General features: G+C 49.6%; 1 protein-coding gene across 6 annotated transcripts in view; it reads left to right on the top strand.

Moving 5' to 3' along the window:
• TDRD9 (tudor domain containing 9) overlaps positions 1–16,565 on the top strand; it is a 561,182-nt gene that overhangs the window by 482,773 nt on the left and 61,844 nt on the right. For all 6 annotated transcript variants that reach the window (XM_063947439.1, XM_063947438.1, XM_063947442.1 and 3 more), the window contains 2 exons: positions 224–294; positions 1,214–1,323. In XM_063947439.1, the coding sequence (XP_063803509.1) occupies positions 224–294; positions 1,214–1,323 (181 nt within the window). The remainder of the gene's footprint in view (positions 1–223; positions 295–1,213; positions 1,324–16,565) is intronic.

The following is a 16,565-nucleotide window of genomic DNA, read 5'->3' as shown; positions in this document are numbered from 1 at the left end:
GAGCTTCCATAAAGTATGGCACTAACTCGTAGGGGAGAGGGCATCGCCTGCAATTGTATTGCCCCCTGTATGTGCAGTAAAAGGGTAAAAATGTGAAATAAGTGGCCATTTAATAAGTATAATCTGGCTTGAAGTGGAGGAGTCAAAGCCTTCACTTCCCTCATTAATTTTAGTTATTTACGCTTTATTTTCTGTATTACCCATATATCACTGTTTTTCTCAGATTAATCTTCACGGTCCTTACCACCCCTATACAGTCAGATTTTATAGTATGACAAAGGTTGCCAAATTCAGGTAAGTAAGAATGTAAGCTTTAACAACTTAAAAATTTTATCCAAATAGTTTTCAAACATTGTGGTGTTTTTAGAATTTTTTTATTTTATTTTTTCATTAGAATTAATGCTTTTTAGTGCTCCCGTTACTGAAATAAAATTGCAGTTGTGTCGCTCTATAATTTGGCAACTTGCCCCCATAAATGCATAGAAGTGTGCTTTATGCAGAAAACCCTATGGGCTGAAACACACGCGCCGGCCGGGAAAAAGCCGGGCGGCTTTTTACCGTGCCGGTATCGTAATTAACAGTGTGAAGGGTAGGGTCCTTTCACACTGTACGGCCCCGGCCCGGCTGCCAGGTTGCAGCCGGAAATATCCACTGGAAGGTCCGGCGGCCGGGGTCGTGCCGTCTTTGCAGGCAGTTGACCGTGTGTGTGAAGGGGAGCTTTCACACACAACAGTTTTTTTTCCAAGCCATGTCTAATGCTGCGCATGCGCGCAGCATTACACACGGCTCTAAGCCGTTGTGTGTGAAAGACCCTCCCGGATGGCAAAAAGCCGGACAAAGTTTGTCCGGCTTTTTGCCATCCGGGAGAAACCGGCGCGTGTGTTACAGCCCTATGAGAGTCCTTAGAGAACACACATTAATTGCAGATTTGTTGTAGACCTTGTCCCCATGTCCATTGTTTCAGCAATTCTTGGTGTCTGACAGTTTGGAGACTCTTTAGTAATATTGCATATGATGTGCTTCGTGGTACCTCCTTACGGAAAGGGCCAGAGTTTTCAACCGTATACCAAACTGCAGTAGAGTCCATTTATTAAAGCTTGAATGAGTGGTTCATTTGAAAAGTCCATATGGTTTTCAGGTAGATTGGAAAATGTGACAATGGCTTTGTATAATCCATGCCGTGTGGTGTAGTATTTGTTTTGTTCTTCCCTAGGTCCGTTTTGATTGAGAAAGAAAGTGTCAATTCTGTGTTAGTCAATGACACACCAGAAGCCACTCATCAGAGAATGTTTGTTGCTGCATCACTGTCTGTAAACGCATCCGGTATGTGTATAAGTAGAATGCCTTGGCATGATGTTTACTCTTAAATTGTGTTATACTGTGTACATGGTAAAAAAAAATTCTGCAGAAGGTTTCATTGGTTTCCACAGGGAAACATCGGGGTGTAGAGATTGAACTTGATCGAGGCATCAACAGGCTAAAGCTTTAGGCTGTCCCAGGATGCACTGGGGCCTCCTCTGTAACCCCGCCTCTAGGCATTGTGAGCTCAGTTTCGATTTGGTGTCTGTAGCAGCAGGTCACCTAGCAGTAGGGATGCACTGGGCAGCCCTGAAAAAACTTTTTCTGACAGAAAATGTCTTCAAAACTGGGCTGTTAGCGCTGTATGTCTGTGTGACATTCAGCGCCGTGGCTCCATCACTTCCCAAGCGGCGTTGCATACTCCCGCGGCTCAGTTCCCGCGTACTCGCGGCGGAGACGCTCCGACTTTAGGCACATGGTCGCAGTCGCTCTCCTGGTTCACGTGGCTGCTACAGGGAAGAGGTAAAAGGGTCTCCCAGGCGGGATCCGCCATTAAATTGCGTTCTGTCTGCGACCTAGGGAGACAGGTCACGGTGTTGGCGTAACCACTGTCACCGAGCAGGGACCCCAGTAGACCACCAGGGCAATAGAGTACAGGTCGGGTGTACTAACATCCCATTTAATAACGCTCGCTAGTACCTGGGGTGGAAATCCAGCATAGGGGAGCTGGTGCTTGACCTGTAGCCTCTCCCCGGCCCAGGGCGACATCTACTGCAGCTTTTCCCGCCCTGGAGCTGCCTTACACTCTCCCTCACTCCCTGACTGAGATTCTGGGCGCCATTTTCTAAGCATAGTTGCAGCTGGTCTCTGGGCAAGGTCCCCCCTGTAAAGCTGCCTGTATACAGCGCTGTGACTTTACAAACACTTGAGTATCCTACATGTCTTTATACAGACAGCGTTAGTTAAGAAAAAGTGTACCTATTACAGGATATATTGTACGAGTATTCTGATATATACCTCCGTTCTAGGACCATGCTGTGTTTTATATATATATCTGTACATATACTAGTCTAGTACAGTTTTATTGTCATAATCACTATCTGCATTGCCTGTGACTGTGTGTGTTCCTGTATCTGCTGTGTGGTTTCACTTTTCAGTGTTTCCCAGATATACCTATCACTATGGTGGTCATTCCAAGTTGATCGCACACTGGCTACTTTTAGCAGCCGTGCAAACGCATTGTCGCCACCCACTGGGTAGTGTATTTTCTCTTTGCAGAAGTGCGAACGCTTGTGCAGCAGAACGCATGCAAAATAATTTTGTGCAAAACAAGACCACCCCTGTAGGTACTCTCCGTGTGTGTTGATTCTAACGACAGAGGGACGGCTTTTTTTCTGCCACGCCTGCATTTTTCTAAGCACTCCCTGAAAACGGTCAGTTGACACCCAGAAACGCCCACTTCATGTCAATCTTCCTGCGTTGGGCCGTGCGACTGGAATGTTCGTTACACTCTGTGCAAACCCAGGATGCTCATTGTACCCGTACGACGCGCCCTCACATTGCGGTGCATACGCATGCGCAGAAATGCTGATTTTCTCTGACGTCCTAGTGGATGCTGGGGACTCCGAAAGGACCATGGGGAATAGCGGCTCCGCAGGAGACTGGGCACAAAAGTAAAAGCTTTAAGACTACCTGGTGTGCACTGGCTCCTCCCCCTATGACCCTCCTCCAAGCCTCAGTTAGATTTTTGTGCCCGAACGAGAAGGGTGCAGTCTAGGTGGCTCTCCTGAGCTGCTTAGAAAAAAGTTTAGTTTTAGGTTTTTTATTTTCAGTGAGACCTGCTGGCAACAGGCTCACTGCATCGAGGGACTAACGGGAGAAGAAGCGAACTCACCTGCGTGCAGAGTGGATTGGGCTTCTTAGGCTACTGGACATTAGCTCCAGAGGGACGATCACAGGCCCAGCCATGGATGGGTCCCAGAGCCGCGCCGCCGTCCCCCTTACAGAGCCAGAAGAGCAGAAGATGTCCGGAAAAATCGGCGGCAGAAGACGTCCTGTCTTCAATAAGGTAGCGCACAGCACCGCAGCTGTGCGCCATTGCTCTCAGCACACTTCACACTCCGGTCACTGAGGGTGCAGGGCGCTGGGTGGGGGCGCCCTGAGACGCAATATAAACACCTTAGATGGCAAAAAAATGCATCACATATAGCTCCTGGGCTATATGGATGCATTTAACTCATGCCTGTTTTTCCATAAAAAAGCGGGAGAACGGCCGCCGAGAAGGGGGCGGAGCCTATCTCCTCAGCACACTGGCACCATTTTTCCTCACAGCTCCGTTGGAGGGAAGCTCCCTGACTCTCCCCTGCACTACAGAAACAGGGTAAAACAAGAGAGGGGGGGCACTAAATTGGCAGATAAATCTATACAGCAGCTATATAAGGGAAAAACACTTATATAAGGTTATCCCTGTATATATATATAGCGCTCTGGTGTGTGCTGGCTAACTCTCCCTCTGTCTCCCCAAAGGGCTAGTGGGGTCCTGTCCTCTATCAGAGCATTCCCTGTGTGTGTGCTGTGTGTCGGTACGTTGTGTCGACATGTATGAGGAGGAAAATGGTGTGGAGGCGGAGCAATTGCCTGTATTAGTGATGTCACCCCCTAGGGAGTCGACACCTGACTGGATGGTCTTATGGAAGGAATTACGTGATAGTGTCAGCACTTTACAAAAGACTGTTGACGACATGAGACAGCCGGCAAATCAGTTAATACCTGTACAGGCGTCTCAAACACCGTCAGGGGCTCTAAAGCGCCCGTTACCTCAGGTGGTCGACACAGACACGGACACTGACTCCAGTGTCGACGGTGAGGAAACAAACGTATTTTCCAGTAGGGCCACACGTTACATGATCACGGCAATGAAGGAGGTTTTGAACATTTCTGATACTACAAGTACCACAAAAAAGGGTATTATGTGGGGTGTGAAAAAACTACCCGTAGTTTTTCCTGAATCAGATGAATTAAATGAGGTGTGTGATGAAGCGTGGGTTTCCCCCGATAAAAAAACTGCTAATTTCTAAAAAATGATTGGCATTATACCCTTTCCCGCCAGAGGTTAGGGCGCGTTGGGAAACACCCCCTAGGGTGGATAAGGCGCTCACACGCTTATCAAAACAAGTGGCGTTACCGTCTCCTGATACGGCCGCCCTCAAGGAACCAGCTGATAGGAAGCTGGAAAATATCCTAAAAAGTATATACACACATACTGGTATTATACTGCGACCAGCAATCGCCTCAGCCTGGATGTGCAGTGCTGGGGTGGCTTGGTCGGATTCCCTGACTGAAAATATTGATACCCTGGACAGGGACAATATATTATTGACTATAGAGCATTTAAAGGATGCATTTCTATATATGCGAGATGCACAGAGGGATATTTGCACTCTGGCATCAAGAGTAAGTGCGCTGTCCATTTCTGCCAGAAGAGGGTTATGGACGCGACAGTGGTCAGGTGATGCGGATTCCAAACGGCATATGGAAGTATTGCCGTATAAAGGGGAGGAGTTATTTGGGGTCGGTCTATCGGACCTGGTGGCCACGGCAACGGCTGGGAAATCCACCTTTTTACCCCAGGTCACCTCTCAGCAGAAAAAGACACCGTCTTTTCAGGCTCAGTCCTTTCGTCCCCATAAGGGCAAGCGGGCAAAAGGCCACTCGTATCTGCCCCGGGGCAGAGGAAGGGGAAAAAGACTGCAGCAGACAGCCTCTTCCCAGGAACAGAAGCCCTCCCCCGCTTCTGCCAAGTCCTCAGCATGACGCTGGGGCCTTACAAGCGGACTCGGGCATGGTGGGGGCCCGTCTCAAGAATTTCAGCGCGCAGTGGGCTCACTCGCAAGTGGACCCCTGGATCCTGCAGGTAGTATCTCAGGGGTACAAATTGGAATTCGAGACGTCTCCCCCTCGCCGGTTCCTGAAGTCTGCTTTACCAACGTCTCCCCCCGACAGGGAGGCGGTATTGAAAGCCATTCACAAGCTGTATTCCCAGCAGGTGATAATCAAGGTACCCCTCCTACAACAGGGAAAGGGGTATTATTCCACGCTGTTTGTGGTACCGAAGCCGGACGGCTCGGTGAGACCTATTTTAAATCTGAAATCCTTGAACACTTACATACAAAGGTTCAAATTCAAGATGGAATCACTCAGAGCAGTGATAGCGAACCTGGAAGAAGGGGACTATATGGTGTCTCTGGACATCAAGGATGCTTACCTCCATGTCCCAATTTGCCCTTCTCACCAAGGGTACCTCAGGTTTGTGGTACAGAACTGTCACTATCAGTTTCAGACGCTGCCGTTTGGATTGTCCACGGCACCCCGGGTCTTTACCAAGGTAATGGCCGAAATGATGATTCTTCTTCGAAGAAAAGGCATCTTAATTATCCCTTACTTGGACGATCTCCTGATAAGGGCAAGGTCCAGAGAACAGTTAGAGGTCGGAGTAGCACTATCTCAAGTAGTACTACGACAGCACGGATGGATTCTAAATATTCCAAAATCGCAGCTGATTCCGACGACACGTCTGCTGTTCCTAGGGATGATTCTGGACACAGTACAGAAAAAGGTGTTTCTCCCGGAGGAGAAAGCCAGGGAGTTATCCGACCTAGTCAGGAACCTCCTAAAACCAGGCCAAGTGTCAGTGCATCAATGCACAAGGGTCCTGGGAAAAATGGTGGCTTCTTACGAAGCGGTTCCATTCGGCAGATTCCACGCAAGAACTTTTCAGTGGGATCTGCTGGACAAATGGTCCGGATCGCATCTTCAAATGCATCAGCGGATAACCCTGTCTCCAAGGACAAGGGTGTCTCTCCTGTGGTGGTTGCAGAGTGCTCATCTTCTAGAGGGCCGCAGATTCGGCATTCAGGACTGGGTCCTGGTGACCACGGATGCCAGCCTGAGAGGCTGGGGAGCAGTCACACAGGGAAAAAATTTCCAGGGCTTGTGGTCAAGCATGGAAACGTCACTTCACATAAATATCCTGGAACTAAGGGCCATTTACAATGCCCTAAGTCAGGCAAGGCCTCTGCTTCAGGGTCAGCCGGTGCTGATCCAGTCGGACAACATCACGGCAGTCGCCCACGTAAACAGACAGGGCGGCACGAGAAGCAGGAGGGCAATGACGGAAGTTGCAAGGATTCTTCGCTGGGCGGAAAATCATGTGATAGCACTGTCAGCAGTGTTCATTCCGGGAGTGGACAACTGGGAAGCAGACTTCCTCAGCAGACACGATCTCCACCCGGGGGAGTGGGGACTTCACCCAGAAGTCTTCCACATGATTGTGAACCGTTGGGAAAAACCAAAGGTGGACATGATGGCGTCCCGCCTCAACAAAAAACTGGACAGATATTGCGCCAGGTCAAGGGACCCTCAGGCAATAGCTGTGGACGCTCTGGTAACACCGTGGGTGTACCAGTCAGTGTATGTGTTCCCTCCTCTGCCTCTCATACCCAAGGTACTGAGAATCATAAGAAGGAGAGGAGTAAGGACTATACTCGTGGCTCCGGATTGGCCAAGAAGGACTTGGTACCCGGAACTTCAAGAGATGCTCACGGAAGACCCGTGGCCTCTACCTCTAAGAAAGGACCTGCTCCAGCAGGGACCATGTCTGTTCCAAGACTTACCGCGGCTGCGTTTGACGGCATGGCGGTTGAACGCCGGATCCTGAAGGAAAAAGGCATTCCGGATGAAGTCATCCCTACCCTGATCAAAGCCAGGAAGGATGTAACTGTGCAACATTATCACCGTATTTGGCGTAAATATGTTGCGTGGTGTGAGGCCAGGAAGGCCCCTGCAGAGGAATTTCAACTGGGTCGTTTCCTGCATTTCCTGCAAACAGGACGGTCTATGGGCCTAAAATTAGGGTCCATTAAGGTTCAAATTTCGGCCCTGTCAATATTCTTCCAAAAAGAACTAGCTTCAGTTCCTGAAGTTCAGACGTTTGTCAAGGGGGTACTGCATATACAGCCTCCTTTTGTGCCTCCAGTGGCACCTTGGGATCTCAATGTAGTTTTGGGGTTCCTAAAATCACATCGGTTTGAACCACTCAACACTGTGGACTTAAAATATCTCACATGGAAAGTGGTAATGCTGTTAGCCCTGGCCTCAGCCAGGCGTGTCTCAGAATTGGCAGCTTTATCCTATAAAAGCCCTTACCTAATTTTTCATACGGACAGGGCAGAATTGAGGACTCGTCCTCAATTTCTCCCTAAGGTGGTTTCAGCATTTCACTTAAACCAGCCTTTTGTGGTGCCTGCTGCTACTAGGGACTTGGAGGATTCCAAGTTGCTGGACGTAGTCAGGGCCCTGAAAATATATGTTTCCGGGACGGCTGGAGTCAGAAAATCTGACTCGCTGTTTATCCTATATGCACCCAACAAGCTGGGTGCTCCTGCTTCTAAGCAGACTATTGCTCGTTGGATTTGTAGTACAATTCAGCTTGCACATTCTGTGGCAGGCGTGCCACAGCCAAAATCTGTAAAAGCCCATTCCACACGGAAAGTGGGCTCATCTTGGGCGGCTGCCCGAGGGGTCTCGGCTTTACAACTTTGCCGAGCAGCTACTTGGTCAGGGGCAAACACGTTTGCTAAATTCTACAAATTTGATACCCTGGCTGAGGAGGACCTGGAGTTCTCTCATTCGGTGCTGCAGAGTCATCCGCACTCTCCCGCCCGTTTGGGAGCTTTGGTATAATCCCCATGGTCCTTTCGGAGTCCCCAGCATCCACTAGGACGTCAGAGAAAATAAGAATTTACTTACCGATAATTCTATTTCTCATAGTCCGTAGTGGATGCTGGGCGCCCATCCCAAGTGCGGATTGTCTGCAATACTTGTACATAGTTATTGTTACAAAAAATCGGGTTATTATTGTTGTGAGCCATCTTTTCAGAGGCTCCTCTGTTATCATGCTGTTAACTGGGTTCAGATCACAAGTTATACGGTGTGATTGGTGTGGCTGGTATGAGTCTTACCCGGGATTCATAAATCCTTCCTTATTGTGTACGCTCGTCCGGGCACAGTATCCTAACTGAGGCTTGGAGGAGGGTCATAGGGGGAGGAGCCAGTGCACACCAGGTAGTCTTAAAGCTTTTACTTTTGTGCCCAGTCTCCTGCGGAGCCGCTATTCCCCATGGTCCTTTCGGAGTCCCCAGCATCCACTACGGACTATGAGAAATAGAATTATCGGTAAGTAAATTCTTATTTTTAGCCTGATCGCTGCGCTGCGAACAACGGCAGCTAGCGATCAACTCAGAATGACCCCCTATATTCTGTACCCTATGGGACTAGGGGCCTAATTTGTTAGCAGTTGGGCAAAACCATGTGCACTGCAGGGGAGGCAGATATAACATGTGCAGAGAGAGTTAGATTTGGGTGGGGTGTGTTCAAACTGAAATCTAAATTGCAGTGTAAAAATAAAGCAACCAGTATTTACCCTGCACAGAAACAAAATAATCCACTCAAATTTAACTCTGCAAATGTTATATCTGCCTCCCCTGCAATGCACATGGTTTTACCCAACTGCTAACTAATTTGCTGCGGCGATCAACTCTGAATTAACCCCTAGGTGTAACCAATCATCCAGAAGTCTTTCAACTCCTAGTGGACAAGTGCGGCCTACCAGACGTAGACTTGATGGCATCTCGACACAAGCACAAGGTTCAGGTCTTCGGATCAAGGACCAGGGATCCTCAAGCAGCGTTCGTGTACGCACTGGCAATTCCAACTTTCGGCTGCCTTACGTGTTCCCTCCAGTGTCACTCCTGCCCAGGGTCCTGCGGAAGTTCAAACAGGAAGGAGGATTTCTACTTCTAGTCGCTCCAGCGTGGCCCAGACGGCATTGGTTCGACAGAGCATCTTCTTCTGCTGCCTCAGCGCTCAGACCTCCTCGTACAGGGCCCTTGTCTTTATCCGGACCTTGCCAGGCTGGCTTTGACGGAGTGGCTCTTGATGCATCACTCCTGAGAGGCAGAGGATTCTTCAAGGTGGTCATCCAAACTATGTCAAACTATGTACTGAGCCCGTAAACAGGATTCAGCTCAGATTTATTACAGGGTCTGGAAATCTTACTTCACATGGTGTGCTGGTAAGAATTATGATGCATACAGATTCAGAACTTCCAGAATTCTGGCTTTTCTGCAAAGAGGCCTGGACTTAGGCCTAAGCCTGGCCTCCCTCAAGGTTCACATACCTGCCTTGTAGTTATGGTTTCAGAGAAAAATTGCGCATATACCTGACGTTCATACATTCACTCAGGGTGTCTTACGGATTCAGCCTCCCTATGTCCCTCCTGTGGCTCCATGGGATCTGTCGGTTGTCCTGAATGCCCTTCAAGAGTCTCCATTTGAACCTCTTGAGACGGTTGACCTTAAATGGCTCACAGCCAAGGTCCTGTTCTTGCTGGCCATTGCCTCTGCTAGAAGGGTGTCGGACTTAGGCTCATTGTCCTGTCATTCACCCTTTCTAATATTACTCTAACGTCCTTGAGGATGCTGGGACTCCGTAAGGACCATGGGGAATAGACGGGCTCCGCAGGAGATAGGGCACTTTAAGAAAGCTTTGGACTCTGGGTGTGCACTGGCTCCTCCCTCTATGCCCCTCCTCCAGACCTCAGTTTTACACTGTGCCCAGAGCAGGGATGGGTGCACTGCAGAGAGCTCTCCTGAGTTCTCTGCCTAAAAGCATTTTTGTTTGGATTTTTTCTCTACTTTTTCACAGGGAGCACTGCTGGCAACAGGCTCCCTGCATCGAGGGACTGAGGAGAGAGGAGCAGACCTTCTTGTCTAAGATAGGCTCTGCTTCCTCGGCTACTGGACACCATTAGCTCCAGAGGGGGTGAACGCAGGTTCTTACTGGGCGTCCACCCCCGGTGCCGCGCCGCCGTTCTCCTCACAGAGCTAGAAGAATAGAAGACAGAAGTCGTCAGGCGGCAGAAGCCTTCAGCTTCACGGAGGTAACGCACAGCACTGCAGCTGTGCGTCATTGCTCCCATACACCTCACACACTCCGGTCACTGTAAGGGTGCAGGGCGCAGGGGGGGGGGCGCCCTGGGCAGCAATATAAACACCTCTTATGGCAAAAGACAATATACATGTACAGGTGGGCACTGTACATGTATATAAAAGAGCCCCCGCCATATTTTACTAAGTTTGAGCGGGACAGAAGCCCGCAGCCGAGGGGGCGGGGCTTCTCCCTCAGCACTCACCAGCGCCATTTTCTCTCCACAGCACAGCTGAGAGGAAGCTCCCCGGACTCTCCCCTGCTTACACACGGTGAAGGGGTGTTTAAAAGAGAGTGGGGGGGCACATAATTGGCGGATAACATATTATACAGCGCTGCTGGGGAAAAACATTTTGTGTTGGTCTCCAGGATCATTGCGCTGGGGTGTGTGCTGGCATACTCTCTCTCTGTCTCTCCAAAGGGCCTTGACAGGGATACTGTCTTCAGGAAAGGGGTTCCCTGTGTGTGTGAAGTGACGGTACGCGTGTGTCGACATGTTTGACGAGGAAGGCTCGCTTAATGTGGAGGGGGAGTGCTTGAATGTCATGTCACCGTCGGCAACGCCGACACCGGAATGGGTGGATATGCTGAATGTCTTGAATGCAAATGTTAATCTATTGCATAAAAGGTTAGACAAGGCAGAAGCTAGGGATCAGTCAGGTAGCCTGTCCATGCCTGTCCCTGTTGCGCCAGGAGCTTTGGGGTCTCAGAAGCGCACCATATCCCAGATCGATGACACAGATACCGACACAGATACTGACTCTAGTGTCGACTATGAAGATGCAAAAGGTATTCGGTACATGATTATTGCCATTAAAGAGGTTTTGCATATTACTGAAGAACCCCCAGTCCCTGACACGAGGGTACACATGTATAAAGGGAAAAAGCCTGAAGTCACCTTTCCATCCTCATTTGAACGAAGTGAATTGTGCGAAAAGGCTTGGGAATCTCCGGATAGGAGACCACAAGTTCCCAAAAGGATTTTTATGGCGTATCCTTTTCCACAAACTGATAGGATACGCTGGGAATCTTCGCCTAAAGTAGACAAGGCACTGACACGCTTGTCCAAAAAGGTGGCACTGCCTTCTCAGGATACGGCTTCCCTCAAGGAACCTGCTGACCGCAGGCAGGAAATTACCTTGAAGCACATTTACACTCATTCAGGTACTATTGCTAGACCGGCTATGGCGTCGGCCTGGGTTTGTAGTGCGGTTGTGGCATGGGCAGATTCCTTATCTACGGAGATTGACACCTTAGATAGGGATGCTATTCAAATGACCATAGAGCATATCAGAGATGCTGCCTTGTATATGAGAGATGCTCAGAGAGACATTTGTTTATTAAGCTCCAGAATAAATGCTATGTCTATTTCTGCTAGGCGGCTCTTGTGGACCCGACAGTGGACGGGAGATGCCGATTCAAAGCGGCATATGGAGTCCTTGCCTTACAAAGGGGAGGAGTTGTTTGGAGACGGCCTCTCGGACCTTGTCTCTACGGCTACGGCTGGTAAGTCGAATTTCTTACCTTATGTCCCCCTGCTGCATACAAAAAAGGCACCTCATTATCAAATGCAGTCCTTTCGTTCCAATAAAAACAAAAAGGTACGGGGATCGTCCTTTGTTGCCAGAGGGAAAGGCAGGGGAAAGAAGCTGCACACAGCTAGTTCCCAAGAGCAAAAGTCCTCCCCTGCCTCTGCAAAGTCCACCGCATGACGCTGGGGCTTCCTGGGGGGAGGCAGATCTAGTGGGGGCTCGTCTTCGGTTTTTCAGCCACGTCTGGGTTCACTCGCAGGTGGATCCCTGGGCATTAGAGATTGTTTCTCAGGGATACAGGCTGGAATTCGAAGACTTGCCTCCTCGCCGGTTCTTCAAATCGGCTCTGCCGGCTTCCCCGTCAGAGAGGGAGCTAGTGTTGGCGGCAATCCAAAAATTGTATATTCAACAGGTGATTGTCACAGTTCCTCATCTCCAGCAAGGAGAGGGATATTACTCGACCCTGTTTGTGATTCCGAAACCGGACGGTTCGGTCAGACCCATTTTAAACCTAAAATCTCTGAACCTGTGCTTGAAAAGGTTCAAGTTCAGGATGGAATCACTCAGGGCGGTCATCGCCAGCCTGGAGGGGGGGGGGTTGGATGGTGTCCTTGGACATAAAGGATGCATACCTTCATGTTCCGATATTCCCCCCTCATCAGGCGTTCCTGAGATTTGCAGTGCAGGACTGTCACTACCAATTTCAGACGTTGCCGTTTGGGCTTTCCACGACCCCGAGGATTTTCACCAAGGTAATGGCGGAAATGATGGTGCTCCTGCGCAGGCAGGCGGTCACAATTATCCCATACTTGGACGATCTCCTCATAAAGGCAAGAGATCTCGGGAGAAGTTGCTGGACAGTGTGTCTCTGTCCATGAAGACGTTGCAGATACACGGCTGGATTCTCAATATACCGAAGTCCCAGCTAGTCCCTACAACGCGTCTGACCTTTTTGGGCCTGATTCTAGACACAGACCAGAAAAAGGTTTTTTCTTCCAATCGAAAAGGTTCAGGAGCTCATAGCCATGGTCAGGAACCTCTTATAACCAAAAAAAGGTTTCAGTGCATCATTGCACGCGGGTCCTGGGGAAGACGGTGGCTTCATACGAGGCCATCCCTTTCGGCAGGTTCCATGCAAGGACCTTTCAATGGGACCTCTTGGACAAGTGGTCCGGGTCCCATTTACGAATGCATCAAAGGATCACCCTGTCTCCCAGGACCAGGGTATCTCTCCTGTGGTGGCTGAACAGTGCTCACCTGCTAGAGGGTCGCAGGTTCGGCATTCAGGACTGGGTCCTGGTGACCACGGACGCAAGCCTCCGAGGCTGGAGAGCAGTAACACTGGGAAGAAATTTCCAAGGTCTCTGGTCAAACCTAGAGACTTGTCTACACATCAACGTCCTGGAGTTGAGGGCCATATACAACGCCCTGTGTCAAGCGGAGGAATTGCTTCGGAGAAAACCGGTTCTGATTCAGTCGGACAACGTCACGGCAGTGGCTCATATAAACCGGCAAGGCGGAACAAGGAGCAGAGTGGCCATGGCAGAAGCGACCAGGATTCTACGCTGGGCGGAAGGCCATGTAAGCGCACTATCAGCAGTGTTCATCCCGGGGGTGGTCAACTGGGAGGCGGACTTCCTCAGCAGGCACGACCTGCATCCGGGAGAGTGGGGACTTCATCAAGAAGTCTTCGCACAGATCACGGAACGATGGGGACTGCCTCAAATCGACATGATGGCATCCCGTCTCAACAAAAAGCTAAAGCGGTATTGCGCCAGGTCAAGGGACCCTCAGGCGGTAGCGGTAGACGCTCTGGTGACACCTTGGGTGTTCATATCGGTCTATGTGTTTCCTCCTCTTCCTCTCATACCCAAAGTGTTGAGAATAATAAGAATGAGCAGGGTCAGAACAATCCTCATTGTTCCAGATTGGCCACGGGGGACTTGGTATCCGGAGCTGCAAGAGTTGCTCACAGAAGATCCGTGGTCTCTTCCTCTAAGGCAGGACCTGCTGCGGCAGGGGCCCTGTCTGTTCCAAGACTTACCGCGGCTGCGTTTGACGGCATGGCGGTTGAACGCCGGATCCTAGCGGAAAAAGGAATTCCGGAGGAAGTCATTCCTACCCTGATCAAGGCTAGGAAAGACGTGACATTAAAACATTATCACCGTATATGGCGGAAATATGTTTCTTGGTGTGAGGCCAGAGCTGCTCCGTCTGCTTCACTTCCTTCAAACAGGAGTGACTTTGGGCCTAAAATTAGGGTCCATAAAGGTCCAAATTTCGGCCTTATCCATTTTCTTTCAAAGAGAATTAGCCTCTCTTCCTGAAGTACAGACTTTTGTGAAGCGGGTGCTGCATATTCAGCCTCCCTTTGTGCCTCCGGTGGCGCCTTGGGATCTTAACGTGGTGTTACGTTTCCTCAAGTCACCTTGGTTTGAACCACTCAAAGCTGTGGAGTTGAAATACCTCACGTGGAAAGTGGTCATGTTGTTGGCATTAGCCTCGGCTAGACGTGTTTCAGAATTGGCGGCTTTATGACATAAAAGCCCATACTTGGTTTTTCACGTGGATAGGGCAGAGTTGAGGACTCGTCCTCCATTTCTGCCAAAGGTGGTCTCATCTTTTCATATGAACCAACCTATTGTCGTGCCTGTGGCTACACGGGACTTGGAGGATTCCGAGTCCCTGGATGTGGTCAGGGCTTTGAAGATTTATGTGACCAGAATGGCTAGAATCAGGAAGACTGAAGCTCTGTTTGTTCTGTATGCGGCCAGCAAGGTTGGCGCTCCTGCTTCAAAGCAGACTATTGCTCGCTGGATCTGTAACACGATTCAGCAGGCGCATTCTACGGCAGGATTGCCGTTACAGAAATCGGTTAAGGCCCATTCCACTAGGAAAGTGGGCTCTTCTTGGGCGGCTGCCCGAGGGGTCTCGGCATTACAGTTGTGCCGAGCAGCTACTTGGTCGGGGTCTAACACCTTTGCAAAGTCTATAAGTTTGATACCCTGGCTGAGGAGGACCTCCTGTTTGCTCAATCGGTGCTGCAGAGTCATCCGCACTCTCCCGCCCGTTTGGGAGCTTTGGTATAATCCCCATGGTTCTTACGGAGTCCCAGCATCCTCAAGGACGTTAGAGAAAATAAGATTTTACTTACCGGTAAATCTATTTCTCGTAGTCCGTAGAGAATGCTTGGCGCCCGTCCCAAGTGCGGACTTCTTCTGCAAGACTTGTATATAGTTATTGCTTACATAAGGGTTATGTTATAGTTTGTCGGTTGAACCGTGGCTATGTTGTTGTTCATACTGTTAACTGGGTAGTTTGTCACAAGTTATACGGTGTGATTGGTGTGGCTGGTATGGATCTCGCCCTTAGATTTACAAAAATCCTTCCTTGTACTGTCCATCTCCTCTGGGCACAGTTTCCCTAACTGAGGTCTGGAGGAGGGGCATAGAGGGAGGAGCCAGTGCACATCCAGAGTCCAAAGCTTTCTTAAAGTGCCCTATCTCCTGCGTAGCCCGTCTATTCCTCATGGTCCTTACAGAGTCCCAGCATCCTCTACGGACTTCGAGAAATAGATTTACCGGTAAGTAAAATCTTATTTTCATTTTGACCGGGCAGTTCTTAGAACTTGCCCATGTTATTTACCTAAGGTGGTTTCATCTTTTCAGCTTAACCAAGAGATTGTGGTTCCGGCCTTTATCTCTTCTGATTTGTCCTCCAAAGAGTGTTTTTTGGATGTGGTACAGTCTCTCCGTATATATGTGGAGAGGACTGCCTCAGTCAGGTCAGACTCCCTTTTTGTCTTTGGTTTTCACAAACGTGGCTGGCCTGCGCATAAGCAAACCTTGGCCAGATGGATTAGAATGGTGAATGCACAACCTTATGCGCAGGGTGGTCTACCAGCTCCTGCTGCTATTAGTGCCCATTCTACTCGGTCTGTTGGACCTTCTTGGGCGGCTCGCCGTGGTGCGTCCGTAGAATAATTGTGCAAGGCGGCCACGTGGTCCTCTGAACACGTTTATTAGGTTTTATGCCTTTGATACTTTCGCCTCCCAGGATGCTTCCCCTGGACGCCATGTCCTCATACGCGCTAAGCCACGTCCCCTCCCTTGAGGAACTGCTTTAGGTCATCCCCGATGTTTCCCTATGGAAACCAATGTAACCTGCTGCAGAAAAGGAGAGTTATGGTAGATTTACCATTGTTAACTCTCTTTCTGCGAGGTACATTGGGTTACACAGGGCGCCCACCCTGACGCACCTAGCTACTATAGGTTTGTATGGCATTAGTTGCTGGTCCCTTGTCCTATCATGAGAATGTGGTTCTATGTGACTAACATCTGCCTTTTCTCTTACCTGCTCCTGCATTGGACTGGTTAACGAAACTGAGCTCACAGTGTCTGGAGGCGGGGTTATAGAGGAGGCCCCAATGCATCCTGGGACAGCCTAAAGCTTTAGCCTGTTGGTGCCTCTGGATCAAGATCCACTCTACCCCAATGTTTCCCTGTGGAACCCAATGTACCTCGCAGAAAAAGAGTTAACAATGGTAAGTCTACCATTACTCACCTTTTTAGTTGTTTTAAATCGATCTATAGCAGTGGTTCTCAAACTCGGTCCTCGGGACCTCAAAATGTTCACGTTTTCCAGGTTACCTGTGGATATTTAAAATGTGACAGTTTGTCATATACCTGT

The sequence above is a fragment of the Pseudophryne corroboree genome, chromosome 12 (assembly GCF_028390025.1).
Source record: "Pseudophryne corroboree isolate aPseCor3 chromosome 12, aPseCor3.hap2, whole genome shotgun sequence".
Taxonomy (NCBI): Eukaryota; Metazoa; Chordata; class Amphibia; order Anura; family Myobatrachidae; genus Pseudophryne; species Pseudophryne corroboree.
Note: the sequence above shows the minus strand (reverse complement) of the source record. Positions and strands in the feature narration are given on the sequence as shown.